Here is a 14719-nt window from a genome sequence, read left to right on the forward strand (position 1 = left end):
TACTTACCACGATCAAATTTATTTCAAAATGAAATATTTTTTTTGACATCAGCCATCAGCTGTGTTACTTACATTAATTTGAGCGCTGAATGTTTTAAAAGGTTTGTTTGTTTAGTTCAACTTTGAATTCCTACTAGTTTTTGAGAGGTTTTATATGTATAAAACTTGTGGTTTATGAAAACTTGTGCTTTAGCAAAAATATATGGCAAAAGTTGAGTTTTCTAAGTATAGGTTTTTGCGAAAACCGATAGTTTCGCGAAAACCGGGTTTTCGACTTTTTGTGAAAAGCCTACTAGAGTTCTATAGAATGCCTAAAAATTGAAGTAGCCCCTTAATATTTTTCACTTCAGTTAAGTGTTTATGGACCAATATATGCTTAAATCTTTTAAAATTAGCAAATTCATCTAACTTAAAATTTTGCATCAAAATCTTATAGGCTTAAGTTACACCAGTGTAGTTGAGCTCTTCCAGAACTTATGACATGTTCCTTCTACTATAAATGTTCTGCTTAGGAAAATACAAATGTTTTCCTTTAGACCGTTCAAGTGTTTTATAATAAGACACAACGTTCTGTATTTTAGTGCGAAGGTAAATGCACTCGCTTATTTGTATTACCTTTTCTGAAAGCATTTTTGTTTACTTATGACCGGAACCCCAATGCTACCACTGAGATTATTTCCTTCAGCATTAAATATTTACCCAATAACACGTTAGCTGTCGCTGCATGTCGTCGCTATCGGAGACGCATTGCACTGTGGTGCTCAAGTATCGCACAAGTAGGGTGCTCTTTCGGTCGGTCCGTCGCGTTGTACAACAGACAAATTTGTCGGTTGAAAAGTTGAGACTGGAGAATTGTGCTATGTTCTGGATGCGGTTGGGTGGCATTATACTTAAGAGTTTTTCTTCAATCTTGTTAGTAGAGATTCAGTTTATTTTACATTTGTTGTTATTCTTGTCGTTGTTATTTTTTGTTTTATTATTATTTTCTTGAAGTAATAGAGTAAACGTTCTGTTTTTGTTTTTTAACGTAGGTGGTCCATTCTGTGCCTAGAATGGCATCGGGGTGTGCGTCAAACAAGGAATGAGTTTTGTGAGCCAGCTAATGTGTCGGGTCTAATTGGTGGGATCAATTGTCAGCGAACTATACCGAAGCCCACAACGAAAACACTCAGAAGAAACCAGGACACTTACAGTAATATTGCACAGGTAGCTGCTTGGGGATTGCCAGCTTTACAAACGGTTGCAGTTCTCGTTACCCGACTTGTTGATGCTGATGAACTTTTAGGTAAGTTAAACATAATTATTAATTCTTTTTGCTGATTTTGCAATTTTTAATCTTGGTTACTTCAATTAGTAGTCATAAATCAACTTTTATGAGTTTTTAACCAAATTAGTTTTTTTAAGTGGCGCCCAGGAAGAAACTAATAATTGGTTATTTTGTTTATTAATTCTTCTTGCTATTCTAGTCTTGGTTAATTAATTATGAGATATATAACATATTTGTTTGCATACATGAGTTTTTAACCAAATTTTGTTTTTAACTGGCGCCCGGGAAAAACTAGTATTATAAATTGAAATTTGTTACTTTGGTTCAATAATACTTTTAGATGTCTCAAAAAACGAATTGAACAAATGCTAATGGATATTTTTCATCACATTTTTACTCATTTGTCGTTGTTGTTTATTTTGAACATTGCGTTTTATGTATGAGTTCATCATACTTGGGTTTTTCAGACGTCAAAAGCTGATGCTGATCAAAATGTTGATCTTTGTTTTTATACAAAATATACCGTATAATTAAAAGTGTCTGTCTACATTTCATATACATACTATATGACAATTGTTTACTCATTTTGTTTTCGCTAAAAATGTCTGACTGTGTATTCTATTTCTGAAATAAGAAACAAAAAACTATGTGGGTTTTTATTCACCTGTCTATACATACATATAGTAGGTGTGTTTATTTTAGCTCAATTCATGGAAAATCTTCCAAAATATATAAAACCATAAAAATACACATCAATTTTTAATCATTTTTTCTTCAGTTTCGAATTTTTTACCAAAACCAAAACCATTTTCGCCATCCTGTTTTTTCTTTCTTCATACAAGCGTCTTCGCATTCCTTTTTAGTTGCATAGTTATTGCCATTGCCATTACATCCACCATACAAAAATTCTGTGCATTCTTTTCCAACATAAGCAAAGTTAATAAACAAAGCCCTGCAAGGACCTGGATCGGGTTCAGAAGTGCAATCTACATCAGAAAATAAATCAAATGTTATTGTTAATTTTTGAGAAGGAATATTTTTGGGATATTTTTCAGTACGCACCACTTGCAAATACACTCACGACACATGCAATCAAAACTAAAAATATTTTAATATTCATTTTTAATGCAATACAAATTTTGGATACAATTTTTGGGTAAATATACACTGTTATCGAGATGAAATGATACTGAAATATAGATCTTCCAAATATTAAGTCTTAACTATGGTAAACGATCTTTTACGAACATAAATCTATATCTATAGAATAATTCGTTTCTATATCACAGCGAGACCGACAGCTGAATCAATTCGAAATGATTGATATACCTTGTCAATAAAATGTCTAAAACAAATGTTTTTTTATATATTAATTAAATAGAACACATGTACATATAAGCAAAAATAATGCCTCCATTAGTTAAATGTTTTCAAGCATGGGAAAACAATAGAAGGAATTTTGAAATTAATATAATGTACATTTATTCAGATTCAGTTGAAAATTATTGTTAATTAAAACAAAAAGAAATTATTTGAAGGAAAATATAAAAAGTAATATCGCCAAATTGTAATATTTGTATATTTCCATTTATTTACTAGCTACATATTTCAAAAATGTTCGGTTTGCTAACAAGTTAAATATTATAATTTCTCAAAAAACGAAGCATATGAACTCGTCTTTACTCTAAACAGAGATAGTTCGTGAACAAAAAATGAAGCAAACAAACCTTTATCTAGGGAACGGATTTATTGATTTTAATTGTCAAAAAGTTAGCAGTCAAATGAATTCATCAAATTTGTAAAAGTTGAAGAAGACATTTTTATTATTTTAAGACTTAAAACTAATTAACTTACTATATAAGATTCAACTAAATCGTTTGAGATTTAGCTCAAAAATGTTTCTTTATTTTAAACATTTTTCAAAACCTGGGAACATACTTTTTTGAAAGCCATTCTTCGTAAAAAATCTCGAATCTCATTTTGTTGAACAATTTTATTTTTTTTAGGTTATTACTTTGTTAGCTCAGAAAAGAGTTCTGAATAAAGTCCAAGCATATCGAACATGCTCTGAAAATCCTTTGAATTATTTTTTGAAACGCACCTAAAACTTAGATGCCACCATTTGACATTCGTCAATTTGCTTGCCATCTTCTTCTACACTAACAAAAAATTAACTTAAAACTGAAAAATGGAAAATTAGATAATTACAATCAAACAAGAGATTTCGTTTTTAATTTCACCTGTCAAACGCTTGTGTTCAGCTTTCAACTCATTCTGCTCAGTTATTGCATTCTTAGCTTATAAAACGCGTTCTGAACAAGCTCAGAATACGTTCATACGAAAACAGAAACACAAATTTGAAGCTAGGAACGTTCAGAGGTAAAAAAGAAATATAATTCATTTGTTTGACAGTTAAAAGATTCTGCTCTATACTAAAAAAGAAAAACACGGTTTCATCTGTCATAAATCCGAGATATAGCGAAGTTGTCTTAGAACAATTCATGAACTGTTTTCAAAGATCCATTTCGACGCACTATTAGGTCCGTTTGGTACCTTCCTAAAACAATCTAATTTTACGAAATTAACAAAATCATGTTCGCGTACTTAAAAATTTAATACTTTTTCGTAAAAGAGAACGCTCACGAGAGAATAAAAAGAGGTGGAAACTGTCAAATTTGATAGAACTTCAAATAAATTAAATAAATTGCGCGCTTTTGCTGTCATTCATAAATTTAAAAATTCTTTTCAAAAAGAACTGCAACAAGATTGCAATTTTCAAATTTTTTTCATAAAATAACAATGGACCAGCATGATGTTGCTTGAACTTCATGTTGTCTTAATTTATTCATTTTCAAGAAATAAATAATTTTTAAACACGATATGAAACGATGATGTTTCAAAATTTATATTTTTTTTGAAAGTCAAATTGTTGGAAAAATTTGTTGTTTGCTTTTTGTGAGAGAATTTTACCCCCACTATTTAAATTATCTCTTTTTACGAATTTTAGTGCAGAAAGTATGCAAACGGACCTATTATGATAATGATTAAATCGAAAAAAGCATGGTAGTTAAATGATTGCGTTTCACAAAATTAGTTGTGTTTGATTTAATGAAACTATTTAACTAAGAAGATTTGTAGTAGATGAATTTTAAAACCATGTTTAAGAAGATCCACATTTATATTGTAGTAGTAAGTTAAAAAAATGTGATTTTATTCATCAAATTAATTGCTCATTGTTTTTGTCTTAATTTCACAGTTATAGCATTGGTTTTTGCCGTCAGCCAGAAGAAATAGTATAATCTAAACAAGTGCAATATAAATAGAAGTGTTAATATTTTCAAGTTGTATTAAGTTAATTGACTAAACAATTTTGTATCAAGATTCATAAGATTCGCTTTGTAGGGTTGATATCAGGTGCGTTCAGGATTTGGTATCGGTATTTTAGCGCTGTTTTAACGTAACTGCTCAACACGTTCCACTCCTGTCCATTCAGAATTTCTTTGGCTTCATCTAAAGTAAAGACTAGGAAGTGCGGTACCTCTTCTCTAACCCTGTAGTTGCATAGGGTACACTCTGTGTTTTCATTTGCACAATATGGTCGGTAGTTCAGATGTAGTAACTCTCCTCTCGTTTTAAAGGCAGCAAAGATTGTCTCCGCCGTGTAGCGGTCATCAAAATAGTCGCTGGCGTAGAGGTTATGCTGCAGACCCTTGTACATACTTCGCGTATTGCTTCGTTCTGCCATCTCGGTGAACTTACAGACATTGTCTTCTTCAATCCTTGCGAGCACTGTATCGAAGCTACACTTCCAAGTATCGGTCCCACTTTCTAGCAATTCAATATTATGTGACTGCTCTAGGAGCATCCACTCTTTAAAAAACTGCGACTTTCGGTTAAGAAGATGCCGTGTAATGATTGTGGGTAAACGATGACTTGGCAGAGCCATGCATTTTTAGTGTAAAGATGTACAGCGGAGAAAGTCCAGTCTCCAGATGTAGCATGTAGTTAGGGGTGTTTTCTGGAAGCCAAAATATTTTGTTGATAAAGTATTTCAAAAGCTTTTCTACTTATATGTTGAAGAAATACCATACCTTAGCAGCGGAGCACATTATCGATCTCATCACCGCTGCAAAGAGCTTATATTTGGTGTTTGGGGCTACATATTATTTGCTGAGGACTCTTTCCAATTGCAATTTATAGCTTTTTTCGATTCTCTTAGTTTTAGATGTTGGTTGAATGAAAGCTTTGGTGTTATAATAACTCCAAGATACTTATACTCCTTAACCTCCTTTAAGTTCCCATTTCCACTTTAATTTCTTGCGAATCTGTCTGTACCATTTCTAATGATCATGATTTTTAATTTATTTGCATTAACGGTGGGGTTCCAGGTGTCATTTCAAAACTACTCTCTCCATTGAGATGGTTCAGACGGTTCTGAGTTCTAATTTATGTCACCTAAGTGTTTCTTACAACCATTTTCAATTTAAAGAATGATTTCAAAAAATTCCCATGTAAAAGTATTTTCAACATTTTTTTCTGCTGCAGCTTTCTCGATTTTATTTATGTTTTTTGACATTTTGCTCAATGGTTTTTTTTGTTCCTTTTTTTGGGCAAAATATTACCCATAAATTATGTTAAATATACATTTTTTGGACTTAATTATTTGAATTTCACCAATTAATTAGTTTTGTTAAAATATCTAATTATTTCATGGATTATATACCAAATAAATAAATATAAAGCTTCTCGCTTTTTATTTAAAAAAATATTTTATTTCAGTCAAATTAAAATGTTTATATGGCAATACAGGTTTTATTTAATTTGTTTGCAATGATACCAACATTTACATGTGAAATCACAATGATAGAGCGCTCCTTGTTGTGAAAAAAAGAATTAAATTTTGGATATCAAATTGAGATCCAAACACAAAGCAGGATCTTGTGTTGTTGTTGTAATGCATGTAAATCCAAGATCCGGATCAAGTTATGTGTTTTCTTTAATCTTTACTAAGTTATAAAAATCATACGACAACCCGAATATATCACATCCTCTAATATAAACATCCCAGAGATTTGTTGCTCAAATAAAAACTTTTAAAATGTTATGATTATTTTGCTTTATTGATACTTCCATTGTATATAAAATTTTTCTAATTAGCTCGTCTAATAAATTTAAACATCAAGATCAAAAATTCATATGAAATTATTTTAAGATAATATAAAACTCATAAAGTGTTTGGAAACTTGTCAAACTATTTATTGAAGAGCTCACATTTGTATTTAGAGCAACCGCACCAAATTCACTGGAAATACAAATATCACCGCTCTCCACCCGTCACCGTCACCGTCGTCATCGCTCGTCACACCATTCCTTGCCTTTACGGTGAAAATTAGATGATTTTTTCAAGGCCGCACTGTGAGTTTGTTAATGTTCATTTTTCGGTTTCACGGCTAATAAATTGCATATGGTTTGCTTGCATGTGCATTTTGAAAAATAAATTATTACTTATTAGTATATTTTCTTGAAAATATTTCGTTTTAAGAATTTAATGTCTGGACATGTGGATTTATTTACAATGATCGTGGCGTCAACGCAGTTATAAAGTTCATATGCATAGCTATTTCATTCATTGAACTCCGTCATGTATAAAAATGTATGAACCTTAATCAGACGGTCATGGTACAGGAACATTTAGTCTAGATCTAGAATGCGCCATACACCTTCTTATTATAATCCGATTTTGAATGGCTTCACAGGTGGAATGGAAACCCCTTTACACGAGTTTGATGGCAGGTTCAAATGGTTCCGTCGTCGTGAGCGTCATCGTTGTCGTCGGACGGTTGATGATGTTTCGTGTCTGGCTGGATGGTTTAACTCAATCCTCTTATTTTCGCTGGAAAGCTCTTGAAAAAAAGGAATCCTTTGTTTTTACATTGCGCAGCAGTGTGGTTGATGTGAAATTTGATAGTTTCCATGAGCAGCGAAGAAAGAAGTTTTGGCTTCATTATTCGAATGAATTCATTTTCGTTTCACACTGGGGTTAATGTGAGAGTCAGGAGCGGAGTCAATGAAATTAAAAAAAAGGCTCTTTTGAGTGTCAAATGGCTCTTAATTTGAAAACTTAATTTCATAAAAAAAAGTATGGACTTACAAAAAAACTTTAGTCAAAGTAAAAGTCTGTAATTTAATATTTCACTCTTAAGTATTGGGTTTCTTATTTAGTTGTTAGCTGTCACTTTTGAAGCTGTCATATTTTTGTATTTGACATTACTAAAAACAGAATGGTTCATATTTCCACCCCACGTTGGCTGCGTTCAATCTCATGCTGGATAGGGTATCTTGGATAGGTGGATTTTTAGATACCTTGGTGAAGGAGTTTTGATAGCTGTATTGAGATAGCTGTCAAAAAATAAAAACAACTTTCAGCTGTTCATAAAAAGCAGCGAAACATTTAAGCTTTGCAGTCAAAATTGTTGTAAAATAAAACATTTACAGTCTTATTTAATAGAATTCGCTAAACAGATGAATAGTTATACAGTGCATAAGGATTTATGTAGGCTCTATGTAACGTTGCGTAAATTCCTATTTATAAACAGTTCTGCTATACATTTTAGTTATACAATGCTTATGTCAAAAAAAGTACCAAAATGGAGCAATCTATTCCATTTATCTGTCTATCAAATCAGCTGTTTGTCATAACAAACAAAATATAGAAATTTGTGTTGTGCTTTTGTTGAAAATGGAATCGAAAACAAAAAGGTCTCGTACCCCGAATTGGGATTCGTCCGATAAAGTAAGTAATATCAGCGTTAAGAACCTTTGAATGAAATCGATAAAACTTCTTACATTTCTTTTAGATACTCCTTCGACAGCTAATAGAGGACAAAATTCAAATAATCGAAAACAAAAATGTTGACACCAACACATCCCGCATGAAACGAGATGCCTGGCGTGAAATAACCGATAGGTATGTACAAATATACATAGATAATCTTTGTTTTTTACTAATTTGTTTGCAATGATTTTCAGTTTCAACAGTTTAAGCGCAACAATGAGGGAAACATCTCAAATTCAGGCTCAATGGCGAGGAACCAAAATGAAGGCCAAAGCAGAGATGTCGGCCTTCCAAAGAAACCTGAGGGCAACAGGTGGTGGACCACCTCCCAAGTCACCTGAGCCTGAGAACATCAAATTGATGGCACTTATCCCCCATGAATTTGAGGTGGATACAAATGAGTTCGATTGCGATACTGAGGTTTGTAACACACGATACGTGCTTATGCTTTATATAATTATAACAAATCATTTTTTTCTTTCGGAGTAGATGATAAAAGAAAACGTTACTTCAGTGGTTGTAGACGATGAGTATGAAGATGTTTTTTTTGTGGAGGATGAATCCCCAAGGAAATATATGCCATCAACTTCTTCACCAAAAGTACATGCCCCATCACCACCAATACCATCACCAAAACCGCCACCACCTTCACCTCCACCTTTGGATGCTTTTTGTAAAAAGAAGTCAGCATCATTTAAACGAAAGGTAGCACATTACATGCATTCCTCTTTGTCATTGAATAATATTATTTTTTTTCTTTATCAGATTAATTGCAAAGATGGCGAACTCCTTAAAAAAGAATTGTTTCAGTTCGCTATGGCAAATCGGAGAGCCGAAAAAGAGTTTATGGAGCTTGAGCACCAAGAAAAAATGAAAGGCATTATAATGGAGCGGGAGATAAAATTAAAAACTTTAAATATGGAACATGCGGAAAGGGAGAAGATGCTTGAGATGGAAAGGAGACACAAAGAAGAAATGCACCAGCTCAAAATGAGAAAATTGGAAGAGCACTTTTCTCTGTAGTGATATTTTTGTATTCGTGAATTTGTTTTTGTTTTTTATAAGTGTTCTTTTTGTTTCATGTTTTTCTTTAGTTTTGTAAGTAACGTTAATGTTTTCAATAGTTTTAAGTTTCTTTTTTTTCATGTTTTTCTTTAGTTTTGTAAGTAACGTTAATGTTTTCAATAGTTTTAAGTTTCTTCCATGTTTCCCAATAAAAATATATTTAAAAGACATAAGAAAATGAATTTTTTATTGATTGCGGGTGGAAAAGTATTGTTCAATAAATACACGCCGTGTGAGATTTTGGTTGCTTCCTTCCTGTTGCGATCTTTCTTGATTTTCAGTTGAATCTGCTTGATTGTCATCGTTCACATCATCATCTATTTAAACAAAAAATATTATTAAGGTTTTTAATTTTGTTTAATTTTATACCTGTGGGTGGAAGAACATCCTGCAAATCAATTGCCAAGTTATGAAGAACTGCTAAGGCTATAATAGTTGTTTTGGCATTTTCTAAGGAGCACCTCATACCTGATAACAAAATGCGGAATCTTTGCTTCCAGACGCCAAAGCATCTTTCCACCGTGTTACGAGTAGCGATATGAGCTATATTGTATCTTATTTCAGGATCCGTTCGAGGATTCAAAACGGGGGTAAAGAGGATATTAGTACAAGGGTACCCACCATCCCCAAGCAGACGACCATTGAACTCCCCATCATCAAATCGTTGTTTGATTCTGCTTTCCCTAAAAATTCGTGAGTCATGAGTGCTGCCTCTCCAGCGGCAAACAATGTCATTAATTTTAAGGGATGCGTCGCACACTACTTGCGTATTCAGCGAGTAGTACCCTTTTCTGTTAATATAGTACTGCCCTGATGGGCCACCTACTTTTGGGATCCTTATGTGGGTACAGTCAATGGCCCCAACCACCTTTGGAAACTCCCGTATTTGAGAGAACTTGTTCATAGTTCTTATCTGGTCCGAAAAAGAAGTTGGCATTTTAATGAACAAAGGTCTTTTGGTAGCTAATGCTCTTGCCACTCGCTTGCAAATTTGGCAAAGCGTAGGTTGGCTAAATCCGTGGATGTCTGCTCCATCGTCTTGAATCTATAAACAAATCATAAAAGGTACGGATTTCGAATTGGTGTGAACATTTAGTACAAACTTACCTCGTTCCGTCCCCAATATCTTATTGCAGCCATTACTTGGATATCTATGGGGATGTGGCCTCCTCTATTATCGCTGCTGAGGTCCGAACGGATAATTCCAATTATTTTGTTGATGTTTTTTTTTGAAAATCTATATTTTTTTTTAAATTCTTCGCTTCTTAAGCTCATTGGGTTGAACCTTTTTTTATAAACTTTCCGCATTCTCGGAGTTGGTAAAACGCGATTTAAATTATTAAAATCATTAATAAACGAGCTAAATAGGAAAGGCATTATTGTTTTCTTTTAAATTTAAATAATGGAGAGAAATCAAAATGACATTTACGAAATAATAACAACAATAATTTCCAAAAACACTCTAGTAAAGATATAAATCCTCGGTAGCTATATTGGTTTGCCTACAAACTAAACCAGAAACGGACCTCATAAAGTAATTCTTAGTGTGCGTGTTTTCACGCACACTAAGACACAAATAATGAGGTCCGGTGCTGGAAATTTAGTTTATCAGTTATTTGAATTTCACATTTATTCATGGACATTATGTCAAAATTACAAATACAATAATGTAAACAAATGGGTTTTGGAGGGTGATACGTACGAAGGATGTATATCTTCATTAGAGTGTTTTTGATAATTTCCTTATGTAGGCTCTATTCAACCTCAAAACGCGTTTAGCTTATTATGGGTCTATGCAACGTTGCATAAGTTTTATAAATAGCATTTTTGCGTTTAGAGGCATTATAGAGATTACATAACTTTATGTAGGCTCTATACAGCGTTTATAAATAAGACTGTTAATGGATAATTCAACTGATTCGTCGGACGATGATGATTTGATAGGTGCGAAACAATTTAATAAATAAGAGACAACCTTATACAACTTCAAGTAACATTTTGTATCTTCAAGTTAATCATGTGTTAAATCAGCTGTTCTGTCAGATAGATACATAGCCCAACAATTCTTGGATACCTTTGGATTCCTTTTTTGACATTTCAGCTGTTTTTGATCAGCTGTTATTTTACACGTAAAACACTAACAAAAAGGTATCCGGATACCCTATCGTCTTAGATTGAACGCAGCCATTCAGATTGTTTAAATTCAAAACATGCCTATTGCAGAGTGCGAAGAAACTAACGAAATAATCGCAATTTTGCAAGAAAAGTTTCCTGACAGTGCTATTTTTCGAAGAGGTGGACAATTATTTTTTAAAAACTGGATTTTTAATATGAAAATTAAATCTCTCATTGGAAAACCCTATACTTTTAAACAATATTAAAGCTTGTTATGTGAAAATTTTATTTAATTTAAGCTCAACTCTTGCTTTCCTTTTAACCTATTCCGCCCGTGTTGGGAATTTGAGAGCACTGAAGAACTAAAGTTTTCTATAAACGTTGATGGTTTTTAAAATATCGGAGTGTTGCCACTTTATAAATGTCATGTAGCTAAAAGTTTCTGACATTTCAAACAAATAGGTCTGTTCCGCAGGTTAAGGTTTGTTTGTTTTGTACTTTTTTATCACAAACTGTTTTAGACGTGTTCAGATGTACTGTTGTTACTTTTGTTGACTAAAGACGGTTAATGACTAAATATCTGGGAATTTTCTAATAAGTAAAATTGAAACAGACTTATAGATAGAAACAGACATTTTTTTAAAACCGAAGTATTTATCCTTTTCACTTTTTCTACTTTTGCAATGCATTGGCAACTCTTCAATGAAAGTTGATCAAATTGTGTTCTTCTTTGTTTTCACAATAAAGTATCGAGTTTCGTTTTCTAACTAATTTTAATTTTACTCATTTTAATATCATTTCAGGTGCATGCTTTGTGGGCAATCAATCGGATAGAGGTTTGAGGGTACTAGTGGCAACGCCTTTATTTTGTTATTGGATTTTCGGTTCGGTTAATTTGTTTGCCGGATATTTGGTACACCGTCGAAATGGTCCTTTAGCTACGGTCTATGGACAACCTCCACCACCGATCAACACTAAGTATCAAAAAGCTGTCCACATGAAAGGCGTTGGAACGTTCCTATTCATCTACTGTATTCCCTGTGCTTTGCTTTTGATCGCTGTCTTCTACGAATTTGCCAACAGTGATGTATGGCTCAATCTTCCAGCACCGACATATGTCCCAGTTGCAGCAGTCAAAGCTCCGATGTGGCCCTTCATGACCAGAGCCTTTATGGAACTGATGATTGGAGTCGTTTCATCAGCATGGGTTCTGGGACCGAGAATAGCAAATATGTATAAAAACCAAATGACCCCAAAATGCAAACACACTCCAACAAAGTATCCCCCCACCACTGCCTATAGTACAGCATCCTATCAAACTGTGAGGCAATCATCGGCGAGTACAGCAATTTCCATGGACAAGATTTCGAGGTACTCATCGGCTCGAAAATATCCCACGACTCATATGCCTCGACATGGATCATCTCGTGTTGGCTATAAAATGCCTCCACAAGCATTCGGACACTATGGCAATGAAACAATCTTGTAGAGCTGTGACGAATAAAGATGACTCTCCAGCGTGTGCAGAATTTGTCTGTATTTTTATGTGATAACTTTCCTTGATGCGAGGAATCCTTTAAGGCCGATGGCTTCCTATAAGGTGGCACTAACTATTAGATTTTTTAAATTATTTTCTACTTACATAATTATAACATAAACTATTTTTATTTTAAGAATTAAGAAAAAAACAAGTATTTAATTTAAATCAACATGAAATAAATTATAAATTAAAATAAGATATAATTTTATTTAGCTTTGTAAACCCTTTGTGCCATTAGAAGTTTAAATTTTCAAATGACACCGTTAAGCATACATTAGATTATCTCGTAACAATTTTTGACATTACATTAATGTTAGAAGAAATAAAAAAAAAAAAAAAACTGAAAATAAATAAAGAGAACTGATTTTTTATAAAGCTTTTGGATTAATTGATTGTTTTATAATTTTTCAAAAAACAAAAATGAATAAGGTGACAAATACCGTTATTTGAATATGGAATGCCTCTATGTTCATTGTTCAATTTGTTGTTATTTATTGATATAACAAATATTTGGTAAGTTTTGCAATATGTACTTGAAGTACAAAATTAAGTGTAGAAAAGGTTTACTTTACTTTAGAAATTGAATGACACACATTTTGACATTTAATGTAAATGTTTTTCGGTCTTGTTTTCAACTTTTTTAATTCTCTTGCAAGATGGCGCGAGGACCAAAAAACATTTGAAGCGTTTAGCAGCACCAAAGGCATGGATGTTGGACAAATTGGGAGGAGTTTTTGCTCCTCGTCCATCAACTGGCATACACAAATTGAGGGAGTCCTTGCACTTGATGATCTTCTTGAGAAATCGTCTAAAGAACGCTCTTACTGGCTCTGAAGTCAACAAGATTGTTATGCAGCGTTTGATCAAGGTTGACGGCAAGGTACGCACTGACCCCACTTTCCCAGCTGGATTCATGGATGTCATCACCATTGAGAAGACTGGTGAATACTTCCGTTTGGTCTATGATGTCAAGGGACGTTTCACCATCCACCGCATCTCCGCCGAGGAAGCTAAGTACAAGCTGTGCAAGGTTCGCAAGACCCAGCTCGATTCCAAGGGAATTCCCTTCTTGGTTACACACGACGGCAGGACCATTCGCTACCCTGATCCATTGATCAAGGCCAACTACACTGTTCAAGTGGACATCTCCAACGGCAAAGTAAATGACTACATTAAATTCGACTCAGGAAACTTGTGCATGATTACTGGAGATAGAAATTTGGGAAGTGTCAGCACAGTCGTCAACCGTGAAAGACATCCAGGTTCTTTCGATATTGTCCACGTTAAGGACACACGAGGTCATGTGTTTGCCACCAGACTAACAAACGTTTTCATCATCGGCAAGGGCAACAAGCCATACATTTCTCTGCCAAAGGGCAAGGGTGTTAAATTGAGCATTTCTGAGGAGCATGACAAGCGATTGGCCGCTAAGACTCATTAAAGAACTTTTATTTATTTAAGAAATGATGAAAAATTTGTATTTTACATGATGAAAATATAAGAAGAAAAACCTGCAATCAGAAAGTTAGACATCTGCTGCGTTTAATCTTCTATTGGATAGCGACTCTTGAATTTTGAAATACCTTATCGACAAGTTGGATAACTAAATGGAGATAGCAAAAAGCATAAAAAATAAATAAATTGGGTGGCGCAACAGTCCGTTGTTAACCAGGGCCTAGTGACTTACAACTCTCAACCATTCCTGTGTGCGAGTACTGTTGTACAATTTTAGGCCGACTCCGAACGGCTAATTTGAGAAAGCACTTTTTCATGACAAGAATTACTCTTGAAGGATTTGTCAATTCCTCGCAAGAGGCAGTACCCGCGAATTTTTTTTTTTTGTTTAATTAAGGTGGCACAGGCAGGAATTCAACCCAAGACCCCTTGCATGGCAGTC

General features: G+C 33.7%; 2 protein-coding genes and 1 pseudogene across 2 annotated transcripts in view; all 3 read left to right on the forward strand.

Moving 5' to 3' along the window:
* Positions 1–13190, forward strand: part of LOC129952916 (frizzled-4) — a 29826-nt gene extending 16636 nt beyond the window's left edge. The window contains exons 2-3 of the mRNA XM_056065890.1: positions 1032–1285; positions 12086–13190. Coding sequence (XP_055921865.1) covers positions 1032–1285; positions 12086–12771 — 940 coding nt within the window. The 3' untranslated portion in view covers positions 12772–13190. The remainder of the gene's footprint in view (positions 1–1031; positions 1286–12085) is intronic.
* Positions 7803–9256, forward strand: LOC129952920 (uncharacterized). The gene is made up of 5 exons (XM_056065895.1): positions 7803–8060; positions 8125–8234; positions 8297–8522; positions 8592–8807; positions 8868–9256. Exons 1-5 carry the CDS (start codon positions 8007–8009, stop codon positions 9123–9125), a joined length of 864 nt encoding a protein of 287 aa, XP_055921870.1. The 5' UTR covers positions 7803–8006; the 3' UTR covers positions 9126–9256.
* Positions 13191–13478: 288 nt separating the features above from the next.
* Positions 13479–14332, forward strand: LOC129952922 (40S ribosomal protein S4-like; annotated as a pseudogene).
* The last annotated feature ends 387 nt before the right edge of the window (positions 14333–14719 follow it).

The sequence above is a fragment of the Eupeodes corollae genome, chromosome 3 (genome assembly GCF_945859685.1).
Source record: "Eupeodes corollae chromosome 3, idEupCoro1.1, whole genome shotgun sequence".
NCBI classification, from domain to species: Eukaryota; Metazoa; Arthropoda; class Insecta; order Diptera; family Syrphidae; genus Eupeodes; species Eupeodes corollae.